Source organism: Danio rerio, chromosome 13, assembly GCF_049306965.1.
Source record: "Danio rerio strain Tuebingen ecotype United States chromosome 13, GRCz12tu, whole genome shotgun sequence".
Classification (NCBI taxonomy): Eukaryota; Metazoa; Chordata; class Actinopteri; order Cypriniformes; family Danionidae; genus Danio; species Danio rerio.
Genome location: NC_133188.1, coordinates 28,267,501 through 28,283,433, shown reverse-complemented (window position 1 = coordinate 28,283,433; position 15,933 = coordinate 28,267,501). Strand labels below are relative to the sequence as shown.

Sequence of the window (15,933 nt, the reverse complement as noted above, 5' to 3'; positions counted from 1 at the left end):
AAAAAAAAAGGCCCAAAAAATTAGCATGATCCCAAACTTTTGAGCGGCAGTGTACATTTCAAAAGATTCATGTATCCAGTGAAGATCTGCCAGTGCGGAAGCAGATTTCTGAGGACTGGTCTCTTTGTTTGGACTGTCACTGAGTTAGTGCAAGCGGAGCGATGCATTAGAGATGGTTTGAAAGAGCAGCGGCTTGTAGAGCTGTCAGCCTTGGCCTTATGAGACTCCTCTCATTAGCACCTCACCTGTCAAAAGCAGACCCTTTCATTACAGGAGACTCGCAGACCTGCAGCTCAAGGCCTGAAAGTGGTTTGATCAATATCTTCCTCAATACTTTTCCCCCTCCAGCGCACCTGTACGCAGCCGCTGGTGAGACGCCGTTAAAAGAGTGCTGATATGAGAGCAGGTTTCAGGTCTCTGCCCTTCTGCCCACTGTGAGGCGTAATGATGGCATGGAGGAGAGTCTGCTCTGATCAGCATGACTGTGCCTCTTCAAACGCTTATTATGTCTTAATGGATTTGATTTTGATTAACACGATGACATCGAGCCGAATGGCGTCAGATCAGCATCTTGCATGTGGAAATTACAATCAGTTGCTTTTTTTATTTGTTTGTTGAGGGGTTTTATTGGATGAATATGCACAGCTGAGATGCACAGAATAGCAGTATATTAGTGGATGACATTAAAGAATTTAGGTGTAATTATATGGGCATATGAGTGTGTATCCAGGATTACTGTTTGAAAGGGTATGTATTGTAAATGTGTGAAATATTTAGTTTGGTTTGTTTTCGTTGTCTAATAGTACTTGTAAATGTTGGTGGAATGGAAGTAGACAGAGATGTACTGTTCACAGATGTTAAACAAGAAGTCTAATGTGACTCTTTAGTTTTTATAGTCTGTATCTAAAGGTTTAATATTTGACAACTGCTTTTACATAGCGATTTAGAACATCCCGCAGCAGCGAATTAACAGACATTTTAGCTATTTTGAATACAAATTATTGAAATAATTGGTAACATGATTCATAATTCATAAGTGAATTTAAAGGTATATTTACAGTGAAAAATATGTCTGCAAAATTGTTGCAAACAATTTGTGTTGAATTAAATTAATCAAATTAAATTTAGTAATGTTCAACCTCATTTGTTTGTTTAAATAATAATAATAATAATAAATAATAATAATGATAAAATAAATTGTTTACAACCACTTAACTATAAAATTAATGTTATTCTTTTATTTAATAATAAACAAATAGAAAATATGTGTGTGCGTGTGTGTGTCTATAGTTGAAATCAGAATTTTTAGCCCCCCTTTGATTTATTTATTTATTTATTTTTATTATTTTTTTAAATATTTCATAAATGATGTTTAACAGAGAAAGGAAATTTTCACAGCTTTTCTGATAATATTTTTACTTCTGGGGAAAGTCTTATTTGTTTTATATCGCCTAGAATAAAAGCAGTTTTTAATTTTTTTTAAAACCATTTAAGGTAAAATATTATTAGCTCCTTTAAGTAAATTTTTTCCCGATAGTCTACAGAAAAAAACATCATTATACAATAACTTGCCTATTTATCCTAACCTGCCTAGTTAACCTTATTAACCTAGTTACGCCTTTAAATGTCACTTTAAGCTGTGTAGAAGTGTCTTTAAAAACATCTAGTAAAATAATATTAGCGTTTCAAAAAGTGTCGATTTTCATGTTGAACAACATTTATCTTGTAATGGCTAAATGGCTATGTATATATATTTATATCACATTTAATTTTTATTATTATTTTGGTAATAATAATTCTGTAAACGCATCTATAAAGACACAACAAACTTTATATTGTGTTATAATAGCAGTTGTAACTACATTTATTATAGTGTTATTAATACTTGTTACTGATGCATTTGATTTTTTTACTATACATGTTCAAATCACATTATACACTGATTTATAATTGTTTATTAGTCACTCATGATTGTATTCATAAAGATGCAGTCGGCAATGTTTAAATGTTATTATGCCCTAGTTACAGACTTAGGAAGTGATTAAATTTAGTTCTCAAGTGAATGGATGGATTTATAGGAGCTGATAAGGTTGATAAGAGCCCTGTGCCTTATAATAATTACTGTGGCTCATAATACAGTTACTAACCTTTAAAAAATGCATCAGTGATGGCTTTAAGTATTATGTATTAGTATACTATTATAATTATTAATATTATTATATATTTTAGCTATAGCTGTCGTTATAATACAGTATGTTTTTTTGTTTTTATATATGCATTTTAAGAATGTATTATAAATGATTATAAACAGACTTATAATTCATCATGGGCATGAGCTTCATATAACTTTTTTCAGTTCTTGAACACAATATGATTTCTTTAACTCTCATATACACCACCTGACAAAGGTCTTGTCGTTGATCCCAGTTGTAAGAGCTACAAATAATAACTTGACGTCTAGTTGATCATTTGGAAAAGTGACAGAAGGTAGATTTTTCTGATGAATCATCTGTTGAACTGCATCCCCATCATCAAAAGTACTGCAGAAAATTATTGGAACCCGCATGGACCCAAGATTCTGACAGATATCAGTCAAGCTTGGTGAAGGAAAAATCATGGTTGAGGGTTGCATTCAGTATGGGGGCGTGCGAGAGATTTGTAGAGTGGATGGAAACATCAACAGCCTGAGGTATCAAGACATTTGTGCTGCCCATTACATTACAAACCACAGGAAAGGGCAAATTCTTCAGTAGGATAGTACTACTTCTCATATACTTCAGCCTCCACATCAAAGTTTCTGAAAGCAAAGAAGGTCAAGGTGCTTCAGGATTGGCCTGACCACCAGTTACCAGACATGAACATTATTGAGCATGTCTGGGGTAAGATGGAGGAGGCATTGAAGATGAATCCAAAGAATCTTGATAAAGTCCTGCAAGAATGCTTTCTTTGCCATTCCAGATGACTTTATTAATAAGTTATTTGAATCATAGCAGAGATGTATGGATGCAGTCCTCCAAGCTCATGGGAGTAGGGTTGTAACGGTATGAATTTTTCACGGTATGATAATCGTCTAAAACAATACCACGGTTTGACGGTTTCGCGGTATACGGTATGTTACAAATGTTACAAAATAATAGAACAGTGAAGCAAATTTGACTTTTTCCAAATAATATATTTTTAGTTACTATAAACAACACCACTTACAATGAACAAATAAAAATAAGAAAATAATAAATAATGTGTCAAAGTCCAAATAAAGTCCAAATAAACATGGTGCAAATCCTCAGTAAAAAATAGATATAAATATTTACTATACTATAAATAGTTACATAACGAAACTAGATTCAATATGGAACATCCTTAGGTTTTATGTGCCAGCATGGATATGGTTGTCTATCGATATGGATTTGGATATGGTTGTCTGCAATGCAGACAAACAGCTGCATCTTCATTTGCGTCTTTTGAAAACAGCAAGAGCAGCAGTTCGTCTTTGCTGTGTCACTGTTTTGTCATGTTTCTGTGCTGCTGTGCATGCAAAAGTACTTAGTATGAGAATTATTTCATGCAAAACTTTTTTTTTTTTTTTTTTTTTTTGCGTTTTATTTAGCCGCGCATAAATGTATGCCTTTCTCTCATTCCGTGTTGTTCAAAAAGCTTGGTCCACAAACAAAAGCGAAACCTATGCTTATTGGTTGTGATATAGCGAGTTTGAACCAATCTGGGCATGGAGGAGGGACAATGCATCAATGTATCATGTCTGATTTGTCCGGAGACACAGTGACGAGCGTTTCTTTGTCAAATCAGCGTTGTCAAATGTTGATGACGTAACCGCACTGATTCCGGAGCCTCTGAAAGTCGCGAATGTAAAAAAAAAAAATAAAATAAAAAATAAAAAAAAAGAAAAAAAGTTGCGAATGTTATGTGATACAGCACTGGAAAGCTGAGATTCTCTTCTTTATGCCAATCTTTGAATTGTATGAATCGGATCAGCGGATCAAAAGTTATTAAACATTTAAGAGCAATACTTATTTTTAGCCGCGGGCGGCTGTCTCGGTCTTTAAGGGTTAAAACCGTTGATATGCAATTGTTCATGGTATGATAATCGTGCACGTTAAAATCGTGGTAAACCGTCATACCGGTATATTGTTACAACCCTACATGGGAGTCATATACAACATTAATTCTCTTTCCACTGCAGCATGACTTTATATTCTATACTGAACTGTATTTCTGTTAAATGACAAGTATTTTGTCTAAGCAAAGTCAGACGTTGCTGTCCTTATAGCATGATCATATTTTATTTTGGGAAAATAAGCTTGTATCTAGTAGCCTTTGCCTTTCATGTAATCCACTTCTGATACCAAATGATCAACTAAATTCCAGTTATTTTTTTTCTGTTCTTAAAACTTGAATAGGCGACAAGACTTGTCAGGTTGTGTAGAGATGCAAGATTTTGATTTATACACCTTAAATATACCAAACATCCCCACATTCTGTGTAATTCTATGTAATACTATGTAATTCTTCAGGTTATTATAGCTGTGTTCTATTTGTGTTTTTCTGCATTGTGCAAATTGTATAATTATGCAGTACTGTACATATTTCTTATCAGGCGATGTACATTCATATGCTCTTGAGTCCTATATAAAAACATGCACCTGTTCATAAAAGCTCAGTCTCTGCCATTTGTTTCAAACCTCTTCACTTTTCCCCCCCAAAAGCCATAACCGCAGGTCTATTGATTCTCATTTGTGGCCTGACTGTGCAAAGCAGCGCTTCTTCTCTGAGGCTAATGCTGCTTCATTGTAGCGGCCGGCCTGTTGGGACCGCATCCTCTCAGTAACAAGTGAATAATGAGAGTGGTTGTTTTTCAAAGTGGAATTAGTTGTTTTTGTTGATACGAGGACCACCGGGAGGTTAATGGAGAAACAGCAGTCCCGGTGGACGTTTGCAGTTCTCCTGCATTATTGATTTGTTTGTTCATTTATTTATGGGAAAGGTCTTGTAAGGCGTTTGCACTTAAATAAAAAAGAGGAGAAATAAAGGAGGGGAAAAGTGTGTTGATATTTAATTCTGGCTGAGCTGACACTAAGCAGCTGTTTAGAAAGCCATAGTCCATATGTTAGTCGTATTCCGCCTACAGCAATTTACAGAGGTACAGCAGCGGCACGTTTCACTCAGGAAAAGAGCTACATAATTTACACAATCACCCTGAAGATAGAGTCGCTTTCTCAACTGCATTATGTGGCGGCTTTCAGATAAAGCCATTTTAGAGAAGGAAATGGGCATTGGTGTTATGAGGAATAGACGGTGCCTTTGGGTCATATAATGATGATAATTTCAAGACGCAATTTTTCTCAAAACCTTCAGGAAAACGAATTTCTGAAACATATTTTTAGGTATTCAGCTAGCAACAATTTGCCTTGTTGGAGAATTTATCATGCGAGATGCATTTTACATTTTTTAAGATGCCCAACACAATGCTTTTATATTTTATGGTATAAAGTATTTTTTATGTGTCTTTTTGGGGCTGCAGGATTTTTTGTTTATCGGCGTAGACGTTTAGTATACTTTTCTCTGGATTAAATGAATGAGTCTATTTTTATTAAACAATCATCAAACTACATTAATTGGGATGAAATTTGCATGAAATGTAATAAACCAGTGACAAGCATTAATAAATGCACTTTATTACCTGACAAAAGTCTTGTCGCCTATCCTAGTTTTAGAAACAACAGATAATAACTTGACTTCTAGTTAATCATTTGGTATCAGAAATTGCTTATATTAAAGGCAAAGGACTCTAGATTACAGTTTACCAAAATAAAATATGATCATGCCTTGATTTTTAATTATTTAATTAGGACAGCAAGGTCGGACTTTGCCTAGTCTCGTCACATAAAGGAAATAGTGTACAGTATAGAATATAAAGTCATGGTGGAGTGAAAAAAAATGTATATTGTGTATGACTCCCATGAGCTTGGAGGACTGCATCCATACATCTCTGCAATGACTTAAATAACTTATTAAGTCACCTGGAATGGAAGCATTCTTGCAGGACTCCCAGAGTTCATCAAGAATTCAAGATTCTTCGGATTCATCTTTAATCTCTGCTGCATCTTACCCTAGAAATTCTCAATATTGTTCATGTCTGGTGACTGGGCTGTCCAAACCTGGAGCACCTTGACCGGCTTTGCTTTCAGGAACTTTGAAGTGGAGGCTAAAGTATGAGAAGGAGCACAATCCTGCTGAAGAATTTGCCCTGTTCTGTGGTTTGTAATGTAAAGGGCAGCACAAATGTCTTGATACTGTACCTTTGGCTGTTGATGTTGCCATCCACTCTGCAGATCTCTCGCACACTCCATACTGAATGTAACCACAAAATCATGCTTTTTCTTCACCAAACTTGACTGCTTTCTGTGAGAATCTTAAGTCCATGCGGGTTCCAATAGGTCTTCTGCAGTACTTGTGATGTTTGGGATGCAGTTCAACAGATGATTCATTGGAAAAATCTACCTTCTGCCAATTTTCCAAATGAGCAACTAGACGTCAAGTTATTAATTATTGATCTTACAATGGGGGTTGACGACAAGACAAAGATACAAATTAAATTTCCAGTATTTTAGTTTTTCTTAAAGTCTAGCAGTATTCAGGCACAAATTACATAATCAAATGTAAAGTAGCACAAAAATGCATGTATTGCTAATGCACATATACATACAATTGATCTTTATTTGTATATTTAGGTTAAAAACATAATTATTTGTACTTAAATTCTTTTGAAGTGGCTTAAAATGCTCACACAGTCACAGTGCTTAAAAACTCATGCAGATGATGATAAACTTATTGGTTAGGTTATGGATAAACTTTGCAATGATGTTTATACAAGTCATTCATGTTTTGAACTCTGACTCATGTGTAATATCTTCTCCACATTGCAGATGTGACTATTGTGGATACACACATTGCGATATCAATGCTGAGACAATATATTGTGCAGTCCTAGTGTCTCTGTTGTAAAAAAAAAATGCAGTATTTATATTTAAGTTTGTTATCTTTCCAAAAAAAATGTATTGTTTGACATGTTTAATTGTAAATTCTGTGAGCTGAAAATAGTATTTTTGCAAGGTAATTGCTGCTGAATAATTGCTTATGGTGCAAATGATTTGTGTTTATAATGTTATTGACCTCAGTTTGTACGGCTGACAGTTTGATTTACTGTAGTTTTGTGTTTTTGTTCTGTTAGGTCTCTTGTTGCAAATCTCGCTGCCGCTAATTGCTACAAGAAAGAGAAACACCTCGATCTGGAGGAGAACTGGAAACTTGTTGAGAAAGCCCAAGTTTACTACATCGCTGTGAGTAGAAAAGTCTCTCTTGACACTTTTGCCTTTTTTGCAGTTTGTCACCATGTGATGCGAAGTGTTAAAGTACTTTTTTTTCCAAGCTGGCAGTTTGATTATTGTTTTCTGAGCCAAGCTTTCATATCGCAGGGGGTGCAACTTTTTGCTGTTGATGAAGATTTTGTTTAGTTGAATGTTTTCTAAATGTGATCTTATGGTAAAAACATTGTCTTCTGCAATATGGAACTTAAATTCCAACCTCTTCACATGTTTCATAAAGTCCTGAAGTGAAGAAACTGCTATTTCATGAGTGGGAGTTAACTCCAATGCCACTTACACTGGTACTGTATTATGCATTTTTTTCATTGACAAATGATGTTAAATAATGCTATTATAAAGGTCACACTTTACAATAAGGTTCATTAGTTAATGCATTTACTAACATGAACAAACAATGAAAAATACATTTACTACTGTATTTGTTCATGTTAGTTAACGTTAGTTAATGAAAATACAGTGGTTCATTGTTAGTTCATGTTAACTCATGGTGCATTAACTAATGTTAACAAGCATGGACTTGGATGTTAATAATGCATTAGTAAATGTTCCATTATGATTAATAAATGCTGTACATTTGTTGTTCATGATTAGTTCATGTTAGTAAATGCATTAACTAATGAACTTTATTGTAAAGTGTTACCATTTTAAACAGGGTCTGAAATGATTTGAACCTGTCCACTTTGAGCCAGATCCAGTTGCTTTCATGATGTAACTTCTCATTAGCATCAGTGCATTAACACAATTACTAAAGACTATGGGTTGTGTACTTAAAGAACATTGTATGTAAATTTAGTTTTTTTAAATCGTAAGTTGGGTTTGAAAGCAAAAATGATTTGGCATAGATAAACAGTTAAATTATAAGTCCTATGCAGTATACATTTATGTTGTACTTTTTGAAAAGTATGTTGTATAATACTTCTCATCTGTATTAACTTTTCTTACTCTCTTTCATTATTACGTTAATAATGACTTTAAAGTTGACTTGTATATAACTGTGTTCAATATATTATTTCTGTATTGTTTAGATATTCTAGACATGAGTCATGTGACCATAGTGTTTAATTGAACTCAAGACACACTTGAACTTGCGTAGGTGCAGTTTTAATGGAATAGCCATGTTAATAATAATAAATTTTTTCAAGTGCCTGGACTAATTTTGCTGTTTATCTTTATGTATCCCTTACCCAAAGAGCACCGACACATAAATTATCCCCCTGAAGCACTTTTTGTTTGATTTTGAAAGTTGCCGTAGATTCACTTATATGGCAATTTCAGACAAAAACTAATAACTCTTTCAATTTTGAAGCGCATAGGTCAATAAATATAGATTATTTGGAATTATTTTGAGCGTAAAAAAACTGAGTGCAAAACAAATAGTTACTTCTGATGTAAGTGAACCAGTGAAAATAACAGTCGTTTATTTCTTATTGGGTTGATAACAATTACAAAAAATAAGCATCTTTTGGTCTATATTGATATACAGTTGAAGTCAGAATTATTAGCCCCCTTTTTAATTTTTGCCCCCAATTTCTGTTAAACGGAGAGATTTTTTCAACACATTTCTAAACATAATAGTTTTAACAACTCATTTCTAATAACTGATTAATTTTATCTTTGCCATGATGACAGTAAATATTATTTTACTAGATATTTTTCAAGACACTTCTATACAGCTTGAAGTGACAGTTAAAGGCTTAACTAGGTTAATTAGGCAAGTTATTGTATAACGATAGTTTGTTTTGCAGACTATCGAAAAAATATAGCTGAAAGGGGCCAATAATTTTGACCTTAAATTATTTTTTATTCTAGCCGAAATAAAACAAATAAGACTTTTTCCAGAAGAAAAAAATATTATCAGACATACTTTGAAAATTTCCTTTCTCTGTTAAACATCATATGGAAAGTCTAAATAATAATTCTGACTTCAACTGTACCTCACCCAATATATTGTGCATAATGTGTAGAACTCAGTGTTCTCTTTCCAATGCTGATTAAAGCACAAACCCACAACGTTTGGCATAGTTTTGTAATAATCAGAGCAGAACCAGAATCTGCTAATCTCCACATTGTTTACATCATCTCTGTTCAAGTTCATAATGTAAATCACATAATGTCTTGCTATTAATAAAACATTAACTGTGTTTAGCCCTTATTAGCTCCTAATTTTCTACTTGTTAATAGTTATTAAGGTAGTAGTTTGGTTTCGGTATTACGTAGGGCTAAGGAACGTAAATTTGATCAACGGACCATGTACTTTATAAGTACAAATAAACAGCCAATCTCCTAATTTAGATAATAACGGTCATTTATTTCTTATTGGGTTGATAACAGTAACAAAAAATAACCATCTTTTGGTCTATAATGATGTAACGCCGGGGAGTGACACTGACAACAGAAGGTAAGATCCAATATGCAGGTTTATTCAGCGTCAGGCAAGCAGTGGTCAAATCAGGTTCGAACAGGTATGTGCAGGCAAATCCAGAATCGTAGTCAATATACAAGCAATAGGTTATAAGGCAGGCGGCTAAACAGGATAACAAGTAATACCAGGCTAGGGTTTACACACTGAGAAACAAAACAGGGAGAAACGCATTGTAATGTCACTGGTACAGCAAACAAGTTTGGCAAACTGGAAGGGTTTATGAGTGGCTTATAAGTGGTATGATATCAGTCTATGACAAGGTTCAGCTGGTTTGTGCAATCAAGCTAGATGAATGAGCAGGCGTGCGTATCTGGGAGAAGTGCATGTATGAATGTGTAGTCCTGGGGAATGCGGAAGTGTAGTCCTGAGAGTTCGTGTGAGAACCAGCGATCTCTGGAGAGCGATCGCTGGTTGTGTGACAAATGATATACAGTTGAAGTCAGAATTATTAGCCCCCCTAATTTTCTGCTTGTTAATAGTTATTTAGGTAGTAGTTAGGTTTCGGTATTAGGTAGGTCTAAGGAACGTAAATTTGATCAACGGACCATGTACTTTATAAGTAAATATAAACAGCCAATCTCCTAATATAGATAAGTAATGAGCCACATGTTAATAGGGAGAATTGGTCGTTTAAACTAAAATTTTACTGCTTATTTTCTAATATTAGTTCAAAAGATCAGATAAGTTGATTAAGTTCCAACTCTCCTGTTAAAGGAGGCAGAAAAATGGTTCAAAAGTAGTCAAAGAAACTGATTAAAACACCAAGTGTAAATAAGAAAGTCTCTTCCTCACCCTACTAGTGATCCAATCAACCAAACCATGTCATAATACAAGGTGTAAACAGGGCACAGTCATTGGCATACATTATTATACTCTCTCACCTGTGAGAGTACAGAGATTTGATTGAGGGTTCTTGAGGGCAGGGTTCTTACAGTCATGGAAAACCTGGCAAAGTCATGGAATTTTGACATGGCCTTTTCCAGGCCTGGAAAATTTTTTGGAAAAACAGAAAAACCCACAAAGTTTTGGAAAAGTCAGGACAGATATCAGATATCAGATAACAGATATCTGCATACTTGAATGTATGTTTTTCTTTTTTTTCCTTGGCCATTCACATACTCTCACATTTTTAGCGCGGTGTAGGCATTATTTAAATTAATTTTACACAGATATAAATTAAAACTAAATAGATTGTTGCGTGTTTTACGATATGCTGTAAAAAAATTTAACATGCATTGCTTTTCTTTTACCATGAATATGCAGACATTGCATGAAACATTAGGTCATGAAAATTTGCTTGAAAGTCTTGGAAAAATCAGTTGTACCCCATATATCTTAAGTCTTTAAGAAAACAAGTTTATCAAAGCACTCGTCTGCTTTGCCAGTCAACTGTGCTGGTTAATTCTGAATCCACATCGCGAGAAGAGAGATGCAAAAAGCCGCCACTTGTAATTACCGGTAATCAAGGTTGGTGTGAAACGAGCGACCCCATTACACTCCGACCTTATTGTTAATGAGCCATTGCAAATGTGATTGGGATGGCTCTTCACGTGGGTCTGTACCTGCTGTAAGCGCCATTCATCGAGGGGAAAGTCTGGCATCTGCGCGGGCTCGGACGTCATTTGTTCAATACCTGTATTGTAGGACTGTGATTAACCTCGAAGCAGAAGTCAGTCTTTGAAGCTCAATTTGGCAGCCATTGTAACGTGACACTCTAATCAAATCATTTTTGTCCCTGATTAAACGTTTTTCATCACACTGTCGTTTGGTGAATGGGAAGCTCGAGGCTATACATGAATATTGAGGAGCCGTCGCGTGTTGACGGCCTTTGTGTTTTCGAACTTGGCTGAATGCACCAATATTCATGGGAAAGTGCCCTGATGGCTCTGCCGTTTCATCGGCTGCTTTTCAGCACTCTTGTTGCATAAGCGTGCAGTCGCACAAGGCGTTCCACCGAACATGGTGATCTGCATCAAACTGTGCCCTTGGATAAATGGCTGTCCTCAACCACAGAGAAAGAAAGTGAGCGAGCAAGCACATTCCAGTGTTTATTGAAAGTCTTGTCCCCGTTTTGTCAGCCCAGGCTTTTCAGTTGTACTTGTTTGACAGCGATCCTGAGGGAGAGGTGATAGTTTCTGTTGTGGATGCCCTGCTTGGTTTGTCCGAGGCTCAAATTTCAGCTGAGATTGGAGTGCTGAGCGTCCCAGCGGGCAGGCTTGTTTTTCCTCCACAGGTCCAAACTGAGCCGTGATAGCAGCTTCTCCAGGTGCTCTGCAGGTCTCTGCTCTGCAGACATGTTTAATGCATTTGGCCGGACTGCACATCCATTCTAGGCCCCATTTTTCTTGTTCTGTGCTCTGTTTCTTGGCCAGAGGCGGCCCCGGTGATGTTCGAGGAGTGTGAGAATTGATTATCCAACCAGAGCAAGTTCATTACTGGAGTAGATCTTCTCTCACCTTAATGGTGTAAGAACCGCTCCTGAATTCTGGCCCTGCTCTCAGAGCGGTCAGAGATGCTCACAGTCCCTGAGGGAGCGGACTTGACTGTGTCAGGAGCACCGACTGAGGTCTCGGCGGCCCAAGTCTCAATGGACTTCCTTTTTGTTCTACACGCACTTGTTTCTGAGAAGGGACTTTAGTGCTTGTTTTGGCTCGGCCTCAGATCTTGATTGTTTGAACTGAGAAACTGAAAACAGGCCGGTTGATCAAATAAACCGAGTGCTCTTGTTCGTTGTCCTGCTGGTTATCTGGGAGTCTCTGTATTCGACTGACGGAGGATTATGTAAGCGATTTCCTCTTCCATATAACCATCACAGGCCGTGGCACCAGCCAGTCTGTCCTTGTTATGCATCAAGCCACATCTGACTCTTCCTCTCTCTCTCTGTCTCTCTCTCTCTGCTGACCTTAAGCTTTTTCTGGAGTATCTCTTTCTTCTCTTCTTTCTGATAGAGATTTCTGCCTTGTTGTGAAATTGATGCAAGCAAGACTAATTCATTAGGCAAACTGTAGATTTTTTTGGCTTTATTTAAATCTATTGTTCTTTGTCTATCTGTTGTTCTACAGTATCTGTCATTGTTGTTCTGTCATTCGGTTTCTATATTTTTCATTCGTTTTTTCTAACTTATATTCTTTCTTTCATTCTATTGTTCTACATTATCTGTCATTCTGTCTGACATTTTCTCTATCATTCTGTTTGTCATGTCTTGTTGTTTATATCTTTCAGTCTTTTTTCCAACGATCTGTTGTCTGTCTGTCTAACTGATTTAAATGTAAAGTTGATTAATCAAAGCAGGAAATGTACATCTATACAGGGCTTTGTAATTCATCCAAATGTTGTGTCCTTACATAAAAGCAGAGAATTAAATCCCATTTAATTTAAAATGCAAATATGTTGGCTGGGTTTGCAATGCGTTAGGCTGGATTTATCATCAGTGCCTGTGCAAATATGTAATTGCCATGTAATTGGCAACCATGTGAGCCCATCTGTGAGAGCACAATACAGAGGTGGTCAATCCTCCACCGGGACCCTCAGAGAGCCTCTCTTGCTAGACCACTCCAGATCTGTTCAGATTTGCTCATAGCTCCCCTGACAGTACTGCGACGGCACCCTGGTCCACCAGCAGAATTCTTATCTGCTATTTACAAAGTCATGGCCCTAAAATGGTACCGTATCATGGCATCAATCAGGGCTGCTCCATTTTCCACCTAAGCACCTCTCAGTAACCAGCTAGATTTACTCGTTTAATGGTAAACAAGGACATATTGTGAATGGTAAGTGCAGAGGTCTGCTCGATAGTCCTCCGCGGTGCATTTTGCTGAGATTGTTTTTTAAAGAGGGCTGAGTGGAGAACATCCAGCGCCATTTCCACTTAATGCACTGTGGCATGCTTCAGTGCGGTGATAAGGGAGGCCTCCTTGAGCGGTAATCTCCATTGACCTTGTGTTCAGAATGGAAGACAACCCTGTGTGAACATGAAACCATGCAACTCGCTCGCCTTAACCTCAGGGATTGATTTTAATTTACCCTGATGTAAGAATCAGCTCTTTGGTTTAAATCATGTTTAAACTTTGGGGATTCGAATCAAAGATTCGAACATGATTCACATAGAATTATTTAAAGCTTACACTCAACTTAAGTATTTGTCCAGCAAATAGAACGTTTAGTGTAAAGCAATCCTGTATTATATTATTACGTGGCCAACAATAACAATATAAAAACAGTATCTAATTATTTAATAAGCAAGGTAGCAGTATCTGAAGCTGAGGCATTAACTTATAAAGCACACAACACACCAACACGGATCTTAAAACGAAACAAAAGTTTATTGCTACTCTATAACACAAAGTACTAATCTACGTAAAACAAACAAACGCACATACATACACACACGCACACAAGCAGTTTGAGGAGAGTTTTGACTGAGTGGATTCAACTTCTAGCCTTTGCTAAGTTCTTAGCATTGCAACCTGAGAGAAACCATAAAAGCAGAGAATTTTGCTATTCTTTACTACTTAAACATAATTCACACCAGAGTCAGCAATGGATAGAAACCTTGTTTGTGCTACTTGCGTTCTGATGTAATTTGGTTTCCTCGACTGGTCCAAAGGGAAATCCCGGCGAAGCTGATTGGTCAGCGTAGCAACTTCAGTGACGTGATGGAATTCCCTTGTCGGTGAAGAGGGGTTTCCTTAGTCGGTTGCTAGGGATACGGATGTTGGACAAGGCGGCGTTCGAAGTCCTTCCTGGGTTCCTGTAGTTAGGATGAGTTTCAGAGTTTGGATGTGTTGACCCGATGGCTTGTTGTTGAAGCGGTTGCACAAGCAGATCGGGGGTCGAGCCGGCAGCAAGTGAAGGTCGCGGTCTGCTCCGTGATGTAACGAGGCTTTCGGCGAGGCGATGTAACGGCCACAGCACGAGAAGAGCGACGTCCGGGCAGCGACGGCGGTGACGACTGGCAAAGATGACCGGCAAAAGACGACGATGAAATTCCTTTGTTCAAAGTTTTATAGGCTTTGGTAGAGGCTGGGTCTACACAATGCTTGTCCAATCAGATAAGGTGCGGGGTGGAGTCACACCCCAATTCTGCCCTCTAGAAGGCCGGGTTGACAAATTGCGTTGGTGCTGCTTTGATAGCATAGTTGTTAAAATAAAGTCTCATAACATGGACACCTTTCATAATATGGTTTCTTCATATAAACCAATGCATTTGAAACTTTCCTAGCTTTCAATCAATACCAAACATGAAGTATGTCATAAACATTCTGTAGATTTCATTTGTCACTGAGGGCTATTACTCAAGAACTATCTATAACAGTTTTGTTAAACACATGGAACATGTACACACAAAAACCTACAGAAACATAAAGCAAACATACATTACTCAAATAAACACAGTTTTACTGTATGTCCATTAAACTTTGGAAGCGTTTCTGATCACTTCTGTGTCTGCCTGAGAATGTGTATTCCTTGCAGACGCCAAAGGACAAGCGAACCAAAAGGTACTTCTCAAAAACCGGTTTGGTGGGTTTTTGATTGTAGAGCCTCTTATTGTTTTAGGGTGTAAAGTTAATTAACACGCAACTGTGATGTTGACTGGCTAGGTATCCTGTGGATTTGCCTTTTGCTGGGTGCTTGTGGATTGCTTTGAAAATGAAATCAATCTCAGACTCGTAGGCACCAACCAATCTTTTAAGGATAACATGGTCTGTGGCTTGTTCGGTTCTGGAACGATCCGTTGACTCACTACACTGATGTCGTTCTATTGAGAGGCTAGATATGCATTTCCTGAAGTAAACCTGAAGTAAATGCCAGTGCTGGCTAGGCATAGAGGATAGTTGTAGTGCCGAATTATGTAAGATCAAGTCTTGGGCTTTGGTTTTCATTCATTCGTTTTCCTTAGGCTTAGTCCCTTATTTATCAAGGGTCGGCACAGCAGAATGAACCACTAACTATTCAAGCATATGTTTTACGTAGCGGCTGTCCCACCAGCTGCAACCAGCTTATTAGTCATTTCATCAGTTTATAAATCAAAACACAGTCAATTTAAAGTGTAGATCAGTGGTGCCCAGACTCGATCGATGTCCTGCAAAGATTAGTTCCGACCACAATCAG

At 37.0% G+C, this 15,933-nt stretch overlaps 1 protein-coding gene across 6 annotated transcripts in view; it reads left to right on the top strand.

Moving 5' to 3' along the window:
* adka (adenosine kinase a) overlaps positions 1-15,933 on the top strand; it is a 282,153-nt gene that overhangs the window by 133,568 nt on the left and 132,652 nt on the right. For 2 of the 6 annotated variants that reach the window (XR_012388462.1, XR_012388464.1), the window contains exon 6: positions 7,247-7,704. Coding sequence is in view for 2 of the 6 variants with exons in the window: in NM_212791.2 (NP_997956.1) it covers positions 7,247-7,355 (109 nt within the window). In the remaining 4 variants the exon portion in view is untranslated. Of the gene's footprint in view, positions 1-7,246; positions 7,740-8,034; positions 9,733-15,933 lie in introns of those variants that run through there. The other 4 variants (NM_212791.2, NM_001272084.1, XR_012388465.1 and 1 more) reach the window with 3 other exon arrangements.